The sequence below is a fragment of the Pleuronectes platessa genome, chromosome 24 (genome assembly GCF_947347685.1).
Source record: "Pleuronectes platessa chromosome 24, fPlePla1.1, whole genome shotgun sequence".
Taxonomy (NCBI): Eukaryota; Metazoa; Chordata; class Actinopteri; order Pleuronectiformes; family Pleuronectidae; genus Pleuronectes; species Pleuronectes platessa.
This window is the reverse complement of record NC_070649.1, coordinates 2,994,446-3,012,939: the sequence shown is the minus strand read 5'-3', so window position 1 is coordinate 3,012,939 and position 18,494 is coordinate 2,994,446. Positions and strand designations below refer to the sequence as shown.

At 44.9% G+C, this 18,494-nt stretch overlaps 1 protein-coding gene across 2 annotated transcripts in view; it reads right to left on the bottom strand.

Annotated features, from left to right (window-relative positions):
* The window catches only part of dmd (dystrophin), a 118,000-nt gene that overhangs the window by 18,814 nt on the left and 80,692 nt on the right, over window positions 1-18,494 (bottom strand). The window contains exons 61-65 of one of the 2 annotated variants that reach the window (XM_053417228.1): window positions 18,289-18,400; window positions 17,255-17,523; window positions 16,813-16,959; window positions 13,507-13,570; window positions 11,939-11,999 (exon numbers count right to left, since the gene is read on the bottom strand). In XM_053417228.1, coding sequence (XP_053273203.1) covers window positions 11,939-11,999; window positions 13,507-13,570; window positions 16,813-16,959; window positions 17,255-17,523; window positions 18,289-18,400 — 653 coding nt within the window. Of the gene's footprint in view, window positions 1-5,557; window positions 5,802-11,938; window positions 12,000-13,506; window positions 13,571-16,812; window positions 16,960-17,254; window positions 17,524-18,288; window positions 18,401-18,494 lie in introns of those variants that run through there. The other variant, XM_053417227.1, reaches the window with a different exon arrangement.

Below are 18,494 nucleotides of genomic sequence, written 5' to 3'. Positions count from 1 at the left end.
TCATCCCAGAGTATGCATCAATCTGTATGTGTGTGACACTTTAGTCATTAAGTTAAATATAGGACAGTTAAATTGCCAATTCGGTGCCAGTAAATTTAAATATTAGAGCCCCTTGGTAGCTGACGTGAAAGTGAAATGAGACGAGAACAAGAGCTGGAGGAGAGACGAGGATATATGGACTCAGGTTCCCATTTCTTCACCACAGTATGTGATCCTGCTCACATGCATGTGAAGAGAAGGTAGAGAGAGAGCCATAGAACACCGTGGGTGTTGTGGATCATTGAGGGACAAGGATCCCGCTGAGCGTTCCACCGCAGACTGTTTTCAGGCTTTAAGCGTGTCGGAGCTCAAATGCAACCCTGCCCAGCTTGTTAAAAGCACACGTCAAGCTGGTCATACACAAGTGCACCTGCAGTTAACCTTTGTGTGGGAGGCACATACAAATAATAATCCATATCCTGACTTTTTCCCCCTGCATTGCCCTTGTGTTTCTCTCTCTGGCCTTTCTGCCTCTCTGCCACACTCCCACTCCACATAATGAGGAGAGGGGTCCCGTGGTGAAGAGCTACTTAAAAATCTTCTGAGCTCAGAGTCTGTGCAAACAGTGGCTCAGTCACTCAGCTCGTCATGGAGGTGCCGCTGTGAGCCACTCGGACCGATGTTTAGAGCGACCGCGCGGCATCAAGCACACAGCGGCTTTCTCCCACAGCCCCGCTGTGACTGGGAGACGTACAGTAGCACGCTGACTAACCCTGGAGCAAGGCAGTAATCATTTATTACTTCTATTTTCATAAACCTGCGATGATCCAAGCCAGTTGATTCCTAACCCAGGGTCAAGAATGAATTATTAACAACACAAAACAGCAGATACTGCATTTGACTGATGTGCTTATGTATTCTGAAGCGGCACAGAATTCAACCTGCAAGAGAAAGACAGTAATGACTGATCATTTTTTGCAGAGATATTAATAGAGGCAATTTAATTAAGGTATAATTGTATTTAGTAATGGATTGTGAAAATATTTTAGTTTCAGCTGCTTTAACTCGTTAAATTTCTCTACCGTCAAGTCATTAAGGCTCCAAGCTTCAATAAACAATCAGTCATGTGACTTCATCCTGCTGCAAACAGACACTTGTGATGGAAAGTTATTAAAAATAAACTGTTGAAAAGTCAGATTATTTCTTAAGGCTTGATTTTAAGCCTCATGAGACATTCCTCTGACAAACAATAACACACGTGCCGTCACACACAGACATGTGTGAGCACACAATACCACATATTGCAGTTAACAGGCTGCTGAATAGCTTATTGCGGCGCTGACAGATAGGCGTTTTAAATAATGGATTCCCACAGAGGCACGAGTGTCACTTCTCGCTGCAGTCAATTAGGGTTCTTGGGTGAATGATTAAAGGTGGTTTATGGGCTATGGTGATGTCTTCCTCTGCCGATCATTGAGAGCGAGCCCGGCAGAATGTTTCCTGCACACTCGTCTTCTGAATGAGCTCAGACAATGGCCTTCAGAGACGGGACGTGAGCAGGAGGGAAACGCGAGGGAAGGAGAAAGACGCATGAAAGCTATATTCATCAGCGGGTTATTAGAGGAAGCGGTTTGTGAAAGAAAACCTAAGAGCAGCAACAGAACCCAATTCATCACACTGAGCTGTACCATATATAATCACCTCACTTTCCTTGTGTTTGTTTAACATAATGACAGGGCTATTTTAATTCCAGAATCATTAGATTTATTATTATTATGTGATTAGTTGTTCACTATTTTTCTGGTTGTTAACAACGACTGCCGATCACTGGAGTTTTGATCTGATGTTACTCAAACTGGAGGAAATGCATTTGCTGGGAACTATCTCGAGCTGCAGGTTAATCCACATTTAGTGCTCTGCTGAGTATTTAGAGCAGCAGACTGTGTCTAGATAAACCACAATGCATGTTCAACTCTCAGTCTCTACAAGCTCTGTACACATAGATTCACATTTTATTTCTCAAGCTCCATCAGATCAGATGGAAAACTCTCTTGTCCAGTCTCTCCTCAGATGTTCTGGGAGGTTTAAGTCTGAGCTCGGTCTGGCCCACTCAAGGACGGTCAAAGACTTGTCCTGAGGACACTCCAGTATTGTCTTGGCTGCACGTCATGTACCCTGCAGAAAGGTGAACCGTCTCTGTCTCACCAAATGCACTTTTAAACAGATTTCTTCAAGGACGTCTTTGTATTTGGCTGCATTTCCTTTTCTCATTCTGACCCGTCTCTGTGTCCCTGCTGCTGAGAACAAACCCCATCGGATGATGATCAGAAGCAGAACAGTGTCAATTCCCCCAGTGATTACCACTTGTACCCGTTCACACTGGAGACAAAAGCCAGATGTTAGACGGGGGTGCAGTTTTTGTGTTCAGTGTGAAATGAGCAATGGACTGAAACCTGTCCCTACACAATGATCCTAATGCTCGTTTGTGTTTGTTCAAGATATTAAATCTGGCTACGAGACGTGAGCTGGTGGACCGAGGGGTGTGTATGGGCTCTGTCCCTGCTGGGGAGCTAACAGCTGTCTGCAGACGTCCACTCACCGTCCTGTCGGTGCTCAGAGTGATCATTGAAGTGGACGTCTGTGGTCGGTTGAAGGATCTGTTACTGACAGTCAATGTGTGGCTGTATGGGATATTTATTTAGTTAAATATGCAGAATGCAAAGGGTGGAGAGGTTATTCTCAATCAACTGTTTTCCACATATAGACACAGTTTGTGTCATAGATGTCATTTTTCCTGGCTATGTTTAGCAGTGACGCGTATAAAAAATTAAGACCCATTCGATCTGGATTTAAGACGGTTTAATAATTTATGATCTTTTATTTGCAAAAGTACATTGAGGACAGTTTAAGACTTTTATCAGAATCTAATTTAACTGAATCATCATGACTCAAAACGAATGGACTGTGGCCACTGTGCCCTTCTAGTTCCAGCATCATATGTCACACGGCCCAACAAGCACAGCGCTGCATTAGCTGAGCTCTCAGCAGTTTGAAATAACAGTGTAAAATAGTGGCTTCGTCACAAGTGTCATTTCTATATAATCACGTGGATGCACATAAAGCGAAGTTCCTCCACAAAACCAACAGTCATCACGGTGCAGCGGCTCCTCAACGGCCGAGGCTCGATGGAACAATTTCATTCCTCGCACATTTATTTACTGTGTGACCTTTGGCAAATGTTTACGTTTTCACAGCCTCCTAATCAATGTGGCATTGCATTAAAGGAGAGGAATAAATCCTCTGGTACCTTTGGCTCCGAGAGGGTTGAAACGACAGGTAAATAAAAGACTGGGAACAACCTTCGTGAAACAGCTCATTGGCTATTTTATCAACCGTTTCAAAAGCAGTGAAATCTAATCCGTCATCGCCATAATCATCAACAGAACAATCAGCTCCTGTTTGTGTGGGTGGATGTTTTCACCTTCAGTCCCCTGCATCTTTCATTAGATCCATTCTCCAGATACAGGAAATCGTCTTATTTGAAAATACAACCCCAGGCCTTCTGGGGATTAATTTTCCCAGGCGTGACAGTGGATCTAGTTTACTCACTACATTGAGCCAAAGGAGCAGATGTTCTCTCGTTCTGGATGTTCATCTTTTACAAGTTGGGTTTCGAGCAGCAGGATTCCGCTGGGTTAATTATCACCTGAAGTCTAACACTGATGATTATTAAGTATCATCTTAAAACATCTGAGAGCTCCTTGTCAGAATGTCTCTCTCATCACCGGAACTGTGATTCATTAACTGCATCTGGTTTGTTCTTATGTGCCCATAGGTGTATTTTTATTATGAGCTCTCGCTGCTGCAATCCCCCGGAGACTCTTTAATTTATTATAACTAATTCAAACATGACACCTGACCAGGAACGGCCCGTGGCTTGTATGTGGGAAAGTTTCTTCCATCACGGCTCCTGGTTGCAGAAATTCAGCCGGAAAAGCCGGAGATTAAGCTTGAATGGAGCTAGAGGCTGATAATCATCGACACCACATACAAAGACAGCAAACACACAAAGACATAACAGTCATGCCTGAGCTTGTCGGCTCTGCCATCCGGCAACGTGAGCTCCATCGCTGTTTGTGAGTGTGTGTGTGTGTGTGTGTGCGTTCTACCTATCAGCTGGATTTAGACTGTGTGCACACATGCTCTCTCTCTCTCTCTCTGTCTCACACACCTGCATCACATTGCTGCCAGAAGCCTGGACCAGCCTGCATCCTCTGCTCTCATTTCACCAGCTCACAGGTCTGCACAGCTTCTCTTATCAGGACTTTGTGTTGACTTCGTATTATTGTGGACTGCCAAACCAAAACCTTATCTCTGGCCTCAACAATGAGCGATTCATGCCTAACCTTAACCAGGACCTCAGAGATGATGTTCTCGGGCTTTAGTCCTGATAAGATCAGGGATTCTTTTGGAAAAAGGCCTGAAAGAGGTGAAAATGAGAGCACACACACACACACACACACGCACACATTGATATTAACAATGCAGGACAACTGTACCCCACTTATCAACAGATGATCTGCACGTAGGAGGAGAATCACACATTGACCAAAAAAAATCCACTGCACAAGAAATTGGCCTGTCATTATTACCCATCACATTAGAACCAGTGTGCACGACGCAGACCGTGCACAGACGCACTGATCCAGTCATGTGCTGCTTTGCTGGCACGGAGGTGATAGTGTTTTTGACTGTGGAGGAATGCAACACAGCGATAGGCTTCGTTGCTGCTCCCCCCCTTTGCAGAAGCTCAGCAAATGCACCACACAAATAAACAGAGGAACAAATAAACCAATGCAACACAGATCTGGGTGTGCAGTTTTGGCATTGACGCGTTCACGGTCCCTCCAACCCAACAGCACGTCTGGAGGGTTTTAGAATAAGGACATGCACGGTTCCAGGGGAGGAGGGGGGGGGGGACTGAGAGCTTCAGTGACCACACACCTCGCCTGCTTCCCCGGCAACAACCACCACCAGCAGCCGCTGTGCAGAGAGGAGCTGCTCGGGAAACAGACCATTCCCCTGCATTTCTATGATTAAACACCAGCCTCCTGTGTTCGCGACCCTCCTCAGGGCTCTGTCCCTCCCGGGCACAGAACACATCTCCAACTCACACTTGCATAATTTCACCGTGCGCCTCCAAAAATCGGCCACGAAACGCATTCGCTCCAGCCTGGGTGACATTCAGCGGAGATGCATTCAGGGGAGGACGTGCACGTTCGAGCTGAGATCTCTGCACAAGTGAGGAAACCCTGCACGCTCACACGCACATCTCAAGCCCGATGCAGCCGAAGTCGAGTTGGTGAAACATTCCCACGCCTTTTTTTGCGCATATTCCGGAGAACCGTGCGTTATCTGCGGAATGCGAGGGGGGGGATCTCCGTGTCCCTGGCACACTGAAGCCCCCAGCGTGAGCCGGTTTACTGCATTAAGAGCCGCACAATTACCATCACCATTATATAGCACCCCCACAAGCAGTCCCCCCCCCCCCCCCCCCCACCACCATCCCGGCACTCACTTCCGAAGCTGCTCCCGCATCGCCGGCCCGATCGCAGCCCTCCGAGTCCCGTGGAAATGAGCCGACTGCCGGGGAAAAGATCCGAGGCAATAAACCCCCCGAGCCCCTCCGCGGTCTGCACAAGCGTCGGCAACCACCGGAGAGAGAGAGAGGGGCGGCCAAGATCACCGTGTGTGTATGTGAGTGTGTGTGTGTTGGTGTGTGTGTGTGTGTGTGTGATCCTATGTGCAAGCAGCAGCGTTGGGCTGCAGAGGCTGAATGGCCACAGACACATGAGGGTCCTGCCACCACAACACACTGACACTACTTCCTGCCTTCTGCTTCAAAGTAAAAGCTCTAGGTTGACTCCCAGTTATCTGTGTTTGGCTTTCCTATTCTACATATATGACTAGTTGTTATAACTGGTTACCTCCTGTTGTGATTTCTATAGACAGATTCTGCAGAAGCTGAGAGGCGAGGGACAAGATGCTTGGGATTTTAGAGCAGGCTTTGGTCGCCTGCAGATAAACAGTGAAGAGCAAAAGATATAGAATGCATTGACTGTCTTCTTTTTAATATATCTGCATTTGTATGCAACTAGCTGTTAATACAGTTTAGCCCAAATGTCGCCTTGACCTGAATCACCTCCAAAAGGTCTGGAGTCGTGGACCTGATATTCACCATCTACACCAGAAGACTGAAAACTATCAGCGTCCATCGTGTATTAACCGATGTTATCAACAAGTCCACTTGCTCACTGGGAATTTTCCTAAACATTCTCCTCCAGTTTTCTCCCATGGGCTCATTCAGACTTTTTACTCAGGGCTCTGAAAGCATTTCTTCAAACTGCATCATTATTACATTATAATATTACCAATTACCATCGTAACAGATCCTGAATAAATACCTGTATGTAGAATAAATGTTTAAAGGCTATATGACAATTTATCTGCACACACACAAAAAAAAAATGAAGCATGACTGAATCGGCTGATATCGTTGATGCTTCTATTTTGAAATATTTCTCACTACACTCCCCTGCTACTCCCAACTATCACACGGTAGCTTGACACAGCTCAGCTAGACAAGGCGGAGCTGAGGCTCCCTGCCTCTGCCTCCCTTCCCCCATCCCACTGTATCTGAAAGCAAAGGAGCCTCGACATCATCCGAGGAGGTTTTTCACCTCCCTGACAAGAGAGGGAGTGGGAGAGAGAGAGAGAGAGTGTGAGAGAGAGAGAGAGAGTGTGAGAGAGAGAGAGAGATAGAGAGAGAGAGAGAGAGAGAGAGAGAGAGAGAGTGAGTGAGAGAGAGAGAGAGAGATAGAGAGAGAGAGAGAGAGCTTCTCTGCTGTTCAAGAGACACAGATTCACACAGTCAAGGCCGTGAACAGAGTGAAAGACAAGAGGGACAGGGAGGAAGAAAAGAGAGGAACAGAAGCAAAGACCAAAAGAGAAAGGAGAGGTTGAAGGAGATAGAGAAGTGCTCCTCTTGCAGGAAGAGAGAGAGAGAGAGAGGAGAGGAAGAAGAGGAAGAAGAAGAGGAGGAGGAGGAGGGCTATCAAGTGTGTTCAAGGCTGAAGAATTAAAGACTGAGTTGCACCAGCAAAGAGACACCAGCCTGTAATTTATAGGCAAGTCTCAACTGTTATTTTATCCCCCCACAACAGTGTGTTTAATACCTGAGTGTGTGCAGGTGTGTGTGTGTGTGTGTAGGTGTGTGTGTGTTTGTGTGCAGGTGTGTGTGTGCCAAACGAGGAGAAGGACGGAGTGGAACGGATTCAACACAAATCAAATTCCGACACCTGATTGTTTTGGGGAATATGGTTTTAAAGTGAATGCTCCACCCGTGGGGGTGCTCGCTCGCAGTGAGGCAAATCTAACACACCCTGGGGGAGAGAGAGGGGGGGGGGGGGTTGTTCTCAAGATGGATGGTACAAGTTTGAGGAAATCATCTCCAGAAGCACCCAAGCGACGGTGCACGAGGAGCAGTTGGTCGGCCGTATGCTGCTGCACGGTGCCTGAACGTGGACCAGAGTGTTTGTATGCATGACACACAGTGAGGGTGTGTTAAGTGTGTGTAGGCTAAAGCCTGAGTGGGTGTGTTGTATGTTTGTGCACTGGCTGCTGCAGTGTGTGAAGCCTGCGATGTGTAGGTACCTTACTATTGTGTAACAAATATACTACAGGTATCAAGACTTAACAGTATTTGACAGTAGATGTTGCATTGCACGCTTGGTGAATATGTATCGCTGTTTCCAGATATTTTACAGAAAAAGTTGACTCATTATGACAAATGATTGAGTCATTATAAATTCATAATAACTATGACTAAATTAATCTTATCTTAATTAGTACAAACAAATCAGTACAATTTATATACTGTAGTATCTTGTAATTATAGCTTTACAATAAATGTAGTCGTGTAAAAATAATTCTTGTTCATGTGTTTGTTTTGTATATTTTGCCTGTGTGTTCATGCTAAGAGTGTTTATCTCTTGTGTGTATGTGTGTGCATGTGTGTGCATGTGTGGGTGTGCAGACAGGTGTGTGTGTGTGTGGTCAGCTGGCACTCACAGCGTCTCAGTGGTCTGGTCGGGTCCAGCTTTCTCTCTGCATGTGGAGAGAAGGAATCTGTCACTTCTCTTCTCCTCCTCCCTCCACACGCTCTCGGTTAATTCCACTTCAAACTAAGCGTTAAGAACTTTTCAGAGAAACCAAGCGTGCAGTGCCAGTTAATGGAATCACTCAGGGTTAAACATGCCAAGCTGCTAGTTGATGATTACCAACCCTTTGAGAGCTCTGTGACTGTAGAAGAAGCAGGAAGTGAGTGAGGAATGTAAAGGTGGAAGTCTTCAACTCATTGAGAGGCATCTAGCTCCACGTCCTCGTGTCTGATTCTCTCTGAACAGATGTTTCATAATGTGAAGGTAATGGTAGCTGTGCATGTTGACCTTATAAAACCACGTGAGAGCGATTGTAATACAATAGGTTCTCTTCAAGCTGAGCTTTCACAGCACATTAACGCTGATTAATTTTTAATGTAATGCTAATATTTGTGTGTGTGTGTGTGTTTATGTGTTAGGGGGAGCAGCAGCTGCTGTAGCAACTGAAACAAGGCGTTGAATAGAGGAGAAACACACAGGCACTTCAAAAAGTGGAATAACCAAGTACATCCGCGGCTTTTGGTGAAATACATTGTGCTCCAGGCTCTTTGTCACAGGGACTGAACATTGTTCAGAGATGGAAAACGGACAGAAATGAAGCCAAAATATCCAGAATACGAACGCCTCCATCTTACCCCACTGACGTCATTTGGAGCCAAAGTCTGTGTAGTAGTGTTCAGTATGTCAAATTTTGCCTTTCTAAAACCTTCTTAAATTAATTAAAGGACATGTTCTTGATGCTTTAATAACCTTCATCAAATGTATCGAATCGTGCAGGAGAATAAGTCGACCAATGATTCCACATGGTTCTAATAATAATCACCCAATTATCTCCCATGTTTAACTCGGTGGAATTCCTGTGATGAACGGACTCAGCAGCAGTCGGACGCCTGTGTGTGTGTCCTGCTGAGCTGAGGCACAAGTTGTGAGACTGTGTTTCCTACCACTCCAACACATCCCACCTCCAATGCTATCTGCTGATGAGTGGTAAACGGGCTCCCGGCATTCACCAGAACACTGCAGTGCGACCTGGGACTCAACTGCTCCACGACAAGTATAATGAAGTAATTAAATCAATTTTCTTTTCTACTAACATAGCATCTGGGTGACAGTTTAAAGAAATATTGTAAATTAGATTATTTGAGCCTTGCAAACACAGTTTATATTCAGCTGTGGGGAGAAGGTTGATTTCACCGTGGAGACTAACGCTGCATACTTTTAGTTTTGTTTTCATATAAACTTCAGCTGAGGTCTTCAAACTGTACATATACCCTTGTTGATAACCTAGCACCATAGTTTTGACTGGGTTGCAGAACAATGATACAGGTACAGGCATTATATTGATGAAGCTTAACGGATCCCTTGAGTTTTTAAAGTGCAGCTGGAAATCTGGTTTATAAAAAAACGACACCAGAAGGACCAGAGTGCAAAATGTTTGACCTTCCTGAAGGAGCCGCGCTGGGACTCAGCTCCCAGCCAGAGGACAAACAAGCTTATCATCCCTTCATGAGCCGAGTGATAAAACACAGCCGACCAAAACTGATCAACCACCACCCAGGTTTTACTGTGGCTCTGAACCTCTGTCGAGATACAATCACATTTGTTCTGGGTCTTTAAGATACAGTGTGCAGGCGTTACAAATCAGTCAATTCCAACACAACCCAGGGCAGATTGTAGGGACAGATATATGGAAGAATGCATGGGGGGGGGGGGATGGAAAAAGTGTCCATATATGAAGAAATGCATGTAGTAAATATGGATGAATAGTTGAAAGAGTTAGCATGACCGAATGGATGAATCTTTGATGGTATTAGAGGAGAGACACCATCCGAGACTAAAGACCAAAGACTTAACAGGGACATGTGTGACACTGTAGAAATCGAGGCTGGAACGTCAGGGTGCTCCGTGTTGAGGTGGAATTATGAGTCAGAGGCCTGATACTGGTTATGGTGGAAAAGGAAGGACATCACCAGGCCCAGTAAGTGTCACCATGAGAGACTAGCGAGAGCTGAGCTCCTGCAGGAACAAGGATCAGATGTGGTATCCACTCAAATATCCTAAATAACATCCTCCGATGGCAAACCATTTTAACCTTCATCAGAATACCCCCAATAAAGCAGAGTGATGATCCACTGGGATTGAAACGCCCAGTCATGATTACCAATCAAGTCGTACATTATTAAAATGCAGAAAACAACATTTTGGCTGCATCTGGCCTCCCTCATTTCATCCTGCAGTAAAGAAGCTGCAACCCAAGGTGAGACAAGAACTGAGTCATTTGCTCAAGGACACTTTGGTGAGAAAGAAGCTTTGTGGACACGTGTGCTCTTAATAAAACACCTCAAATCAAAGTCTAACATATTAATATGTTGCATATATTTCATAAGTTTTGATGCTGTAGAGTGAAAGTTGAATGAGGCTTGTGCTTTCAAAGTACCCCCCCCCCCCCCGCGCTCAGAGACTGAAATGAAGTGCACCCCTCCTCCTTATGAATACTGCTGAAAGGTCCTTGAGCAAATCACTGAAGTGCCTGAACAGCACAAGTGGAGCAGCCCAGTGGCCCAGGCAGCGCTCAGCTTTACTGTAGCACTGTGAAGCTGAGCATCACTGATGAGAGCGAGTGGGATCTGTCACCGGTCGCCTGGTGAATTAAGATCCAAACGACACCAATAATGTGGCTCATGATTCCTCTCAGCGCTCGATGAAGCTCGGCAGCAAACTGCAGTCCTGACATGGATCAGGTGCAGGTTTCTGAGATGACGTCATGTGGAGCGGGCGATCGAGGAGAGTCCGACATGTGAGCGGGTTCACATGTAGAAGACATGTCGATGAAGATGGAGCAAAGAAAAAGTAAAAAGCAACTGAACTTTTTAGAACTTTTATGAGATCCATTTTTCAGAATGAATAAGTCTGGTGACTTTCATCTTTTCCTATTATTTACTAAAGTGCAAAACCAAACAACACTGAACCTATCTGACAATAACAAGTGTTGTGTGTGTATCCAAAGTCTATTAAACACAGCAGCTGCGGCTCAGTGAGTAAAGAGCAGGTCGTTCACTGATCACAAGGTTGTTGGTTTGACTCCTGGCTCCATTAGTCCACACGTGTGAGTTCCCCGGGGGCTCATATGTGATGGGGTGTATGAGTAGAGAAGTGCTTTATATATATAGAAACACTGTGTGAATGGGGTGTAAAGTGCTTTGAGTGGCTGTTAAGACTAGAACAGAGCTATTAATGCAGTGCAAGGACCATTTACATCAGTGAGTCACATCCCTACACTGGGTGACACGTAGCTTCATTACCATGAACACACATCGTCCTCTTCCTCTGAACATGGATTTATCTGTTGCTAAAAATGCACTTCTTCCTCTAAAAGGGATTTGATGTCTTCAGTAGGAAGCTTCTCACACACACCTCGCGGAAAGTTTGGGAAAGTATCTGGAGTTCAGAGCACTTCTATTAGGAGTTGACAACCTGCATGGTGAGGGGAGCTCTATAACTTTATGATCAAAATCCATTTAGTACAGTTCATAGCTTAGGTTGGTAGGTTTCCTGCAAAGCACACTCCACTCGGTTAAAAAGGTTAGTTCACTGCAAACTGTGTTTTCATGATATTCAGCCAGTGTTAATTATCCGTCAGCCTCACTGGAGCTTTAATATGAACTCGCCAGAATTTGTGCAAAGTCTTGGTGCGTGAGGAGCGGTGGCGTGGAGCCGCTGCACCACAACGCGGTACTTACTTGATGTAGTAGGGCACATTGTTGGGGGAGACGCCCTGCTCGAAGGGGCTCTCTACTGACCCTGCAAGACAGACAAACAGGAGTCAACAACTGTTCACGCTGTCTGCAGGCCAGTAAACGTTTCACACACCCGGTTTACTGCCGGATCAGCATCCTGAGGCTCTAACAAAAGCACGGCCATCCAGGAAAAGTGCAGGACGGCATGTAATAAAAAAGTTCTCTTCAAAGTCGTATACATGAAAATGAAAAACAGCAGAAAAACAAGAGATATTGCAAATGATCTCACTTATTATGCCCACAAGAGTTGGCGCACCAAATATTAAAGCAGCCTGTGCTTTCTGGGAATTGTCAGCACAGTTGGAGCCAATCAGATTGTTGGGCTGAAACTACCCGCTGTTCAAGCGTTATTGTGCCCACGGGTCAAATTTGCTGCAGTTAAAAACAGAGCAGTGCATTGTGGGACAAATGCCAGAACACATGCGGTGTATATTAACATAGCGGTGAGATATGAAAACATGTAGATCCTCACTGTTCTCGCAGTAACGTCCACGTGATCCTCATCACGTTAATCTTTATTATTCCTCCATCAAGTCTCCATCTGTTCCTATGTATCTATTACATACATTATCAAGCTGGAAGGAATATATGGTTGAATGTGAATCCTCTCACATTCCCAAAGACTTCAATTAACTTTTATGTAGAGGTTATTTTAATTATGATATTTTATCTGTTTAGAAAAAACAATCTAACAGACTTAACCACTTTCTTTCTCCTGTCTTATTTCTTTCTATAAGCCCCCCTGTGGTGTGAGAGTGAAGCTGTGATGGTGTGTGGTCTTGTGATGATTCTGCAGCTGTAACTAAACATCTTAAAAAATCAATGATGTTTAATATAGTTTCTATATCCTTTGTTATTTTCCTATGAAATGAAACTGATATCTGTATTTCCTTCGATCTACATGTTCACATGCAGCTCAGATATGTGTTTGATAGCGATGAACATCAATAAGTGCAAGAGAAATTGTAATTTTGAAACATTTAACTTTGAAGAGGCCGGACAGGAGACCACGTCTTCATCGGCTCTCAATCAATCGAGCGATCAATGAGGGACTGGGACTGTGATGGGGATGAGAGCCTCGGAACATACTGGGTTAAGTGCTGGGGTCATATTGGAATTCAGTGATAAAAGAAAAATCAAGTTTCACAAACAGATCAATACACCATCATAGGCTCCATGAGCGGCCAAATGAGCCACAGCGACCTGTTAACACTCGAGCCCTGTCCCTCTCTCTCTCTGACGTGGCACTAACTGAGTGCCACCGAACGAGCTGCTGCCATTTAGTTGGATGCCTCATTTTGTCTTCCACAGTTTGTCTTACCTGTGCCGTACACACACACACACACACACACACACACACACACACACACACACACACACACACACACACACACACACACACACACACACACACACACACACACACACACACACACACACACACACACACACACACACACACACACACACATACTAAACCTTCTCCGATGTGTGCAGGTGGGATTACTCACCGTGCAGAAGGCCAAAGTCACGGTGAGCGTCCGTCAGCTGCTTGAGATGTTCACTGATGGAGATCTGATGAAGAGAGAAACACGTTTAGATACATGGATCAATTTTGATGGACCCAGAATTACCACTAGCACATAAATGTTCTTTCTGTAGGTTTTTAATTACAGTCTGAACATTATTGCATGAGCACAGACAGGATTACACATATACACACAGATTATGAGGAGAAATCCCTATTTCCCAGCAAAATAACAAATAATAATGAATATTGTAAAGCCACAAAATGTGATGATGCCGAGAAATCATTTTTACTGATGTAACTGTGAACAGTGACAAATGATATCAACGCTGAAGAGAAAAAGCACTTGGATACGAGGACGGGCAGATGGAGGGAGAGGAGTTGGAGACACGGAGACAAGTATGGAAGCGATAATTGAATTTGTAGTGGAGGAATTAGAGAGGACGCAGTCTCCTGTGAGTCTCCTTCAGCTCCGAATGAGCTGTCTGTCTAGATGGAGTCGAGATAATTGTGCCAAATCAGCACGGCCCTGTAGGTACACAGGGAGGCACTTCCCCTTCTAAACAAACTCTGAATTCAGCATTGATCCACATTTTAATACCTATCCTGCAGACTGTTTTTTTATGAGACTGATTTGACAGGATCCTTAACATCATCTTAAATTAACATAACAGAGGATCGACAAGACGATTTTTTGGTATCCTGTATTCAGACAGTGGCTCCAGGAGAACAATGTCCAAGCAATAAAAACATCCACAATGCTCCAGAGAAAGACTGCACGTGTCTACGTTCTCTATTTATTACAGAAATGTCTCTATCACTGAACTACCTCGGTGAATACCTCACTACAATATTGAGGAAACGGTTGCAAAAATCCGCTGGCCCCATTTAAGCCTTTCTAATCTGGTGTGTAATTCACATAAAAAGCCAGCTGATGCTGAGCGTCTCCCAGAGGAGCCGGCGGATGCTTCCTGACACAGTGTTCAATGATCGGATGTTCCCAGGCAACACACTCACACCGGCATGGGGAGCTCTGGCACATTTTTCTTGCAGGAATTGAAAAAAGGTAGCGGAAGAATAAATCCTCTTCCTCTGAGAGTCGTCCTGAGGCTGAGCGACTGCGATGGGTTTGAGATCCAGTCCGACCGCACAGAGAGGTTGATTAACCATCAGGCCTCTCTTACACACACCAAATGAGAGGGCCAGGGATGACACATCATCAGGGGAGTGTGTGCACGCCTGTGTGGGTGTGTGTGATTAATGGAATGAGATGGAAAAATTGTAGGGATGACCAGTCCTTTTTGATGGGACAGGAAAGGAAACGATGAGATTACCTTTGAGTCCACCTCACCCAATCCATTCCTGCCTGAGTTGTTTTTCCCCGTATCCATGGTAACCTAATTAGGGTTGTACAAACGAGAGGAGCGGGACTGTTGAGGAGGAATCTGCTGTAATTACTCAGAGTGCACTGTGTCTCCGGGAGGACCAATCAGGTCCAGCCTTTTAGGCATGAAAGAACGCCGCGGAGCGACTGAAGTAACCTGGCCTTACAGGTACGACACACACACACACAAACACACACACACAAACATGTTTGCACACAAATACAACAAAGGACAGAGCACTGAATAAAGCGGAAAACATGGACACACATCGGACACAATCACATCAGCAGACAATCACACACAGATATAAACACACACACACACACACTTCTATCACCTTGCCATTTAAAGTGTTGCCAAAATTCCTGGGCAAACATAGTGCTCCCAATAAACCACCTGCAATGGAAACTGGCTTTTTAAAAAACTGCCAGTTAAATCCCTGTTTCTGTCCAAACCAAAATACTATTTTCTCCTCTTGGAAATGATCAGTATAATATTTTTGTCCCGGTTGAAAATAAGACACGGCCTGTATTTATTGAGCGGCTAAAAGTGGGAGATAAAATGTTATTTATCATTTTCCTTCAGACTTAAATGCTCCAAAGTCTTAAGAGAACTGCAAGAATAGTGGCATATTAAAAGTGGAATGTAAAAACTATAAATAAAAGTGCAAGTGCTTGTTAAAGGCTGAAGTAAAGAGAAATGTTTTGAGTTTTCTTTTAAAGGTGTAGAACGGCTATAACTAGAGAGTCATTTATGTACCTCGGTCACAACCCATTCAGAGCCTTGTATGTAGGGAGCAGAGCCTTAGGGTCATCCTGTGTGTTACAGGAGACCAGTGCAGAGCAGCTGGAACTGGACCAGTGGGTTCTCTCCTCTTGGTTCTGCTTTACCGCCGAGCAGCAGAGTTCTGAATTATAGATCACAACTTCTCCCTTTGTTTATGTGCAATTAAGCTGATGGTTGCACCTTCATTATAACACAAAGGTGTGTGTATGTTTCAGTATTTTGTGTGTGTGTGTGCACACAAGCATCTGGTCAGGAGCTAACTTCAGAGAGACCAGCCGTCTGGTCCTGTCACCGTGGTGTCACCGCAGCGCCCGTCTCCGACCAGGACTCCTTGGCAGGAGTCGGTGTCTCTGGCAGCTGATTGGCTCGATCTGTCACCGGCTGTAACAATCACTGTCTGACCTGCTGCATGGCTGCCTCTGTGTTCACTGGGACTGATGGAGGCCCAACATGTGCTGCCTCGAGAGCGTGGGGCTCTGCATTTATCAAGTGTGGAGGGGTGGGGGGTGGGGCGGTTGTGTTGTTGTTTAGCAAGCACACAAGAGCAGAGTTGGACTGGTGACCTGGAAAAGCTGACTTTTGATGGATTTTGGAAAGTTTACACTCAAGAATTTATTTTTTATGGACATTTATCATCAGGACACTATTACGTGCCTTGTAAAGAAAGATGGACTTATTAAAACAGGAGATTATTTTTTCCATCAGATACGTGTGTTAAAGATTACAAAGCTAGGTGGGACACTTTCTGTGTAGAGCTGCTGTCGTCATATACTCTTCATCCCATCATCCAATCCCATTGAAGGCGTTTGTTATGAGATTTTTGTATTAAATCAAGTCAGCTGGAATCAATAAAAACAGCTGGAGACAGTTCTCTGAGCTAAACTTATTATAATTACTGCGTTATAGCTAATTAAATCTGCCCTTGTTTATCTCAGCTGGTAAAATCAGAAGAAAATAGCTAGAAATAAGACAATTGCTTTTGTTCCACTCTGTCTGAAATCAAGGATCCATGATTTCAAATATCATTTAAATGAATCTGTGTCATCTTTGTCATTTAAAAGTGTTGTTTAAGCTGTGACAGACTTGTTTGTGTGTGTCTGTGGGCACGTTGTGTGTACCTGCAGCAGTCTCCAGCGCGTGTTGAGCTCTTCTATGCGTTCCAGGTTGTTGGGCGACAGCTGGATGTCATGGGGGCCGAAAGTGGACGCCAGCTGGTTCATGTGAGTTACATCATCTTTAATCGGAGCGATCTCTTCCTGGAACTCCTGCAAAAAAAAACACAACACATCTCTGGTCATTTGTAAAAATACACATTTATGGCCTCCTGTCTCAGCGTCAGAGATGATCCTTATGTAACATATGTTTAGAGATATGGAACTATGGTCTCCTCACTGCAGTCGATGGGGAAAGAGTGGTTGAGCAGATTATATAATTTGTACTAATTTATAGAATATTGTAGTTGAATCAAAATGCTTCTGATTAGCAATTTAAAACAGTCGAGCTCAAGTTGAGTTACAGCAAATACGTCAAGATGTATCAAGTAGCATCATCCAATCAGACCTTCACTCTCTCGATGTGCTCCGGTAGAGAGTCGATCAGCAGGTCCCCCACAGGTTCCCATGCCTCCTTCACCATCTCCGCCTGCCTCAGCTGCCCGTCCAACAAGTCCTCCGCCTCCTGGAGCTCCATCAGCCGGTCCAGAGCCAGCTCCAGCCTCCGATGCCAGTCAGCTGAGTCAGCGTTGAGCTGGTCCCACTTGACCATCACGTCATCGGCTTCCTTGCGCAGGATTCGCCCCACATTGTGTGCGCGCTCTTCAGGGCTGATATCTGGGCGTGATGGGAAAAATAGGTGACTTGAGCTCTGGTGACACCATCCAGAAAATAGAAAATCGCCTGTGGAAATTATGATTTAGGTGAAAATCTCCATATGTCTCCTAATCAAAAGTACTTTCACAAAGTACCAAGCGAAATGTCACAGACTCAAATACATTTCTAAGAAGAAGAAATGTGTCTTTTCTCCTCCTGTACCGCAGTGATTCATAGCTGGAGTTCTTTCTTTCTTTCTGTGTCAACTGAGTGTGTGTGAGTTGGCACCTTAAGTGATTTAATGGGCCACAGTTAAAGTTCAGCTGTTTCATATGAACCTGGTAAGCGCTCAGCTGCAGGAGGTGCAACAGGAAGGTCTGTGTATATGTGCTGAGCTCCACATGTGGCCGTTACCAGGCTGTTGCTAAGATCCAGAGTTCACTGGGTGACTCAGAGACAAAAAGAAAGTGAAGGCGACCGATTTGCTCAACTCACTTCATATCTTCCTTTTCTGTGGCGCTTCAAGACCTGGGGCTGATCTCTGTGTTTGTACGGTTGAAAATGTTCCAATCAATAAAGTGTTTCAGGTATTTACATTTAGTTTCTGCATTTAAATAGCAGCTCTGACAAGGTCCTTTCACATGTTAATGGCTCTCTATAAACGCTACATTATAGGAATAATGCTGAGGTTCTTTATCCATTCAGCATGAAAAGCCATCTTTGAGCAATCTTAACCCTTGTAAGGATATGTGTGTGTGTGTGTGTGTGTGTGTGTGTGTGTGTTACCCCTCTGATCAGGCGATGGTGTGCCTCGGGGCAGTTCTGACAGAAAGACTCCTACATCGTCCAGACTCTTGGTCACAACTGGCTCCTTAGCTCTCAGGTCCCTCCTGAATCCCTGTGAGCACACACACACACACACACACACACACACACACACACACACACACACACACACACACACACACACACACACACACACACACACACAC